Source organism: Antrostomus carolinensis, unplaced genomic scaffold (genome assembly GCF_000700745.2).
Source record: "Antrostomus carolinensis isolate BGI_N321 unplaced genomic scaffold, ASM70074v2 scaffold826, whole genome shotgun sequence".
Classification (NCBI taxonomy): Eukaryota; Metazoa; Chordata; class Aves; order Caprimulgiformes; family Caprimulgidae; genus Antrostomus; species Antrostomus carolinensis.
In genome coordinates, this window is record NW_010319609.1 from 1 (window position 1) to 3,703 (window position 3,703).

The following is a 3,703-nucleotide window of genomic DNA, read 5'->3' on the forward strand; positions in this document are numbered from 1 at the left end:
CCCTTCCCTTCCCTTCCCTTCCCTTCCCACCAAAGCAATGTGACCTTTAGTAGAACAGCTCATAACCCTTTGGTTTTAGGGAGATGACCCTGCTCCGCACTGTAATACCAGTAAACACCAGTATCAGTATTTACCCTGCCAGTACCAAAGTCTAACCAATGTGTTTTAGAGCAAAAATCAATAGCAATTTTTCCAGGGATGAGAGAGTCGCTGGGGATGTCCTCACTGCTGAGTGCTCCTGACCTCCACGGTCCTGTCTCCAGAGCTCCCAGCCCTTAATGTCTCCAAACCTGGCCAGAAAAACCAACCCCACACATTTCAAATAGGACTACCACTAAGTCTGATGTGAGAAAAGAACCAACTATGAAAAAAAAAAAACCAAAACAAAGCTCAAGTGAATAAAGCAAGAGCCCCGCAGCCTTCGGGCTGTGTTTTGTGGAGACACAGCATCCCTCATTCCCACCCTGCTGCTGCTGCTGCTGCAGAGGGAAGAAGACAATGAGAACAAAATAAGGGGTCAAGTGGGAAGAGGCTGTTCTCCACATGGTCATTTTCCCTGGCAAAAAGCAAAAGACATGAGTTATTTCCCCTAGGAGACTCAATTCAGCAGAGCCAGGCTGGGGGTTGGTTTGTTTGCTTGTTTGTTTTTCTGCAAGGAGAAAGGTTGCTGGAAATGAGCTCTGTTGCCACCCAGAGAGAAGGACACAGGAAGCCCTCGGGCAGTGGAAAGCAAACCCAGCATTTCCCCAAACCCCAGCCCAGCAGACGCTGGCTCACCGGGTCCAGGCTCCCCACCCGGGCTGCACCTGAGCGAGACGAGGCACCAATCCTCCTCACAAATCCTCCTTCTTCTGCACTTGCAGGTAAAGCTTATGTCCGGGACAAAGTCTGCCAAGAGTTCCAGACCCTGGGGAAGGAGAACTTCCGAACCCTGTAAGTCCCTCCTGCCTTATTTGCCCTCCCAGGACACTTGGCACCTAAACCAAGATTCAAAATAATAATAATAATAATAAAAAAATCTTAGAAAGGGAAAGATTTATTCACTCCTTGCAAATGAGGACTGCAATTGTTCTTGAGAGGAGAAAAGTTTGCTTCATTGTTGAACTCCTCAATTAGGTGCCTAAATAATTAGGACTTCTAACAGAGCTGGCAGATGATGACCAGGAAAGGGCAGCCCCCAGCCTGAGACCCGCTGCGGCTCTTTTCCAGGGAATTCGCTGCTGTTTCTTGCAGCGCCGCAGCTGCTCCTCCCGGGCTGACGGTGTTAGACCCCACCTTGGCAGAACGAGGCTGCAATGCCACTGTTCTTTTTTTTTTTTAAGAGAGAGAAACATGCTGCCAGCTCATCCTCTCCTTGCTCCCTGCTCCCAGGACCATCGTCGCCAACAGCAGGAAATTCTCCAACGCCACCTTCGAGGAGATCAGTCACCTCACCCGCGAAATCGTCTCCCTGGCCGAAACCTGCTGCGCTGAAGGTGCTGACCCCTCCTGCTACGATGCTGGGGTGAGACTGGCCAAAACCAAACAATGGATCCCAAAACCAGGGCTCGGGGGGGGATGGAATGACCCCCAGCACGTGACTTTCTCTCTCTCATGTAGTCCTCAGCTCTGTCGGCCAAATCCTGCAGCGAGGGCTCGCCCTTCCCATCCCACCCCGGCACGGCCGGCTGTTGTACCCAGGAGGGGCTGGAGCGGAAGCTGTGCCTGGCTGCCCTGCAGCACCCACCCCAGCCTCTGCCACGCTACCTCCTGCCCTCCAACCAAGAGCTCTGCCAGGCCTTTGGGAAGGACCCCAAGAACTTTGCAGACCGGTAAGCTGGGCTGGGGGCAGCGCCCTGTCTCACTGATAGGTCGGTGCCCCCCCCAGCCAATGTCCGAGTGCCCACCAAGAAAACCTCTCCCCATCTCACACCTCTACCATTGCTGCTGTGGCTCTCGGTGGCCGTGGGCTACCAGTGCATCGGTGTAAAAGGTTGGGGTGTCCTGCATTTGCTCAGGCCCCGGGAACAGGGTTTTACAGAAGGGATGAGGGGTACCATCACCTGTGCAAGTGGCTGGAGAAGGGCCACCAGCCAGCTCGGTGGCTTGGTGCAGTAAGCCAGCAGCAATGAGGTGGTACCTGGAGAGGGCTCCCATCCCTGGGCAGCCCTAATGCCCCAAACCCTCACTTCTCCTGCACCTGAGCCCCTAATCCTGGGGTCTCAGGTCTCCTCAGCCCGCCTCTGCCGCAGGTTTCTGCATGAGTACGCCAGCAGCTATGGCCAGGCACCCCTGCCCGTGCTTCTGGGCTCCACCACGACTTTCCTCTCCATGGTCTCCACCTGCTGCATCTCCCCCACGCCCACTGCCTGCTTCCTGAAGGAGGTGAGGCCCTGTGGACCACCGGGCTCGTCCCCATCCTCACTCCCGGGGAGCTGCCTGAACACCGTGCCAGTGGCCCGAGGAGAGGTGGCTGGAAAAGGCTTGCATTTCCCTTGGTGGACACCTCTGTCTTCTTGTTGTGGCAGAAACTGGAAAGGAAAACCCTCTCCCTCCTCACCCTGATGTCAAACCGGGTTTGCTCCCGTTTCATGGTGTATGGGAAGGACAAAGTCACCTTCAGGTAAAAGGGAAACATGGCCTTTTCTCTCTCCTTGAACATGGGTCCTGCTGGGAGCACGTTCCCATTTCAAGCTGCAGATGCTGTTCGCAGGCAGAGTTCACAAAGACAAACTTTAATTAAGATGTAAAAACAAGCGTGCTTTGGCACCCCATGGGAACGCTCTGTGTGTAGCTGAGGCGCAGAGCCAGCCCTGTAGCTCCCTGCCAGCTCCCCACGGCACCTCTGTGCAGTGAAACCCCTGCTTGGAGCTGTTAGGAGGGGAAGGGGGAGCTGAGCTCCCTAAGCTCCTCCTATGTCCCATGCCTGCCCAGCTACCTCACCTCACTTGCCCAGAAGATGCCTGGTGCTTCCTTCGAGGACCTTTTCCCCCTGGCAGAAGATGCTGCCGAGGTGTTTTCCCAGTGCTGCGACTCAGTGGCTGAGGACTGCATGCAGAAGAAGGTAAGGGAGCCAGCAGCCCACCCCAGAACCCCCTGCCCAGTCAGGGCAGGAGCTCAGGGAATGAACCCCAGCATGGTGGGGGGTTCCACAGCCTCACTGGCCTCAGCAGGACACTGAGCCCCGCACACCCTCTGCTCCCCTCTTTGCAGTTATCAGAGCACACAGCCAAAGCCTGCAGCGCTCTGTCGGCCCGAGATGAAAGGTTTGCTGACTGCTGCAAGGGGAAAAACCTCATGCAAAACTATTTCTGCATCTCGGCCTTGCCATCAGCACCGGCCCCTAAACTGCCGGAGGTGCAGAAGCCGACGAACAAGCAGCTCTGCAGCGAGGAGGGGGCTCGCCACGCCAAGAGGTGAGCGGTATCCGAGGCAGCTTCTCCCCTTGTCTTCATCATACGGTTTGATTATTATTAGGATAACCAGGGGAACATCCTTGCTTCCCTCAGGGGTATCATTCCCAGGGGCTGCACAGAAAAGCAGCCCCCATCCCCTGCTGAGCAGCACCGGTAAGAAGAACTCACACGGTGACTCATTTTTGCCACTCCAGGTACCTGTTTGAGCTGGCGCGGAGGCACACCAGCGTCCCCGACGCCGCCCTCAGCAAGCTGTACGATGCCTCTGCAGAAGTCAGGGGGGAATGTTGCTCTGCCAAGGACCCCTC

The 3,703-nt window shown here is 55.8% G+C and overlaps 1 protein-coding gene across 1 annotated transcript in view; it reads left to right on the plus strand.

The window, feature by feature from the left end:
- Positions 1 to 198: 198 nt before the first annotated feature.
- GC (GC vitamin D binding protein) overlaps positions 199 to 3,703 on the plus strand; it is a 5,442-nt gene continuing 1,937 nt past the window's right edge. The window contains exons 1-9 of the mRNA XM_010169288.2: positions 199 to 250; positions 864 to 933; positions 1,372 to 1,504; positions 1,600 to 1,811; positions 2,232 to 2,364; positions 2,508 to 2,602; positions 2,914 to 3,043; positions 3,193 to 3,395; positions 3,590 to 3,703. The exon at positions 3,590 to 3,703 is cut by the window's right edge and continues 11 nt beyond it. Of these exons, the coding sequence (XP_010167590.2) occupies positions 199 to 250; positions 864 to 933; positions 1,372 to 1,504; positions 1,600 to 1,811; positions 2,232 to 2,364; positions 2,508 to 2,602; positions 2,914 to 3,043; positions 3,193 to 3,395; positions 3,590 to 3,703 (1,142 nt within the window). The remainder of the gene's footprint in view (positions 251 to 863; positions 934 to 1,371; positions 1,505 to 1,599; positions 1,812 to 2,231; positions 2,365 to 2,507; positions 2,603 to 2,913; positions 3,044 to 3,192; positions 3,396 to 3,589) is intronic.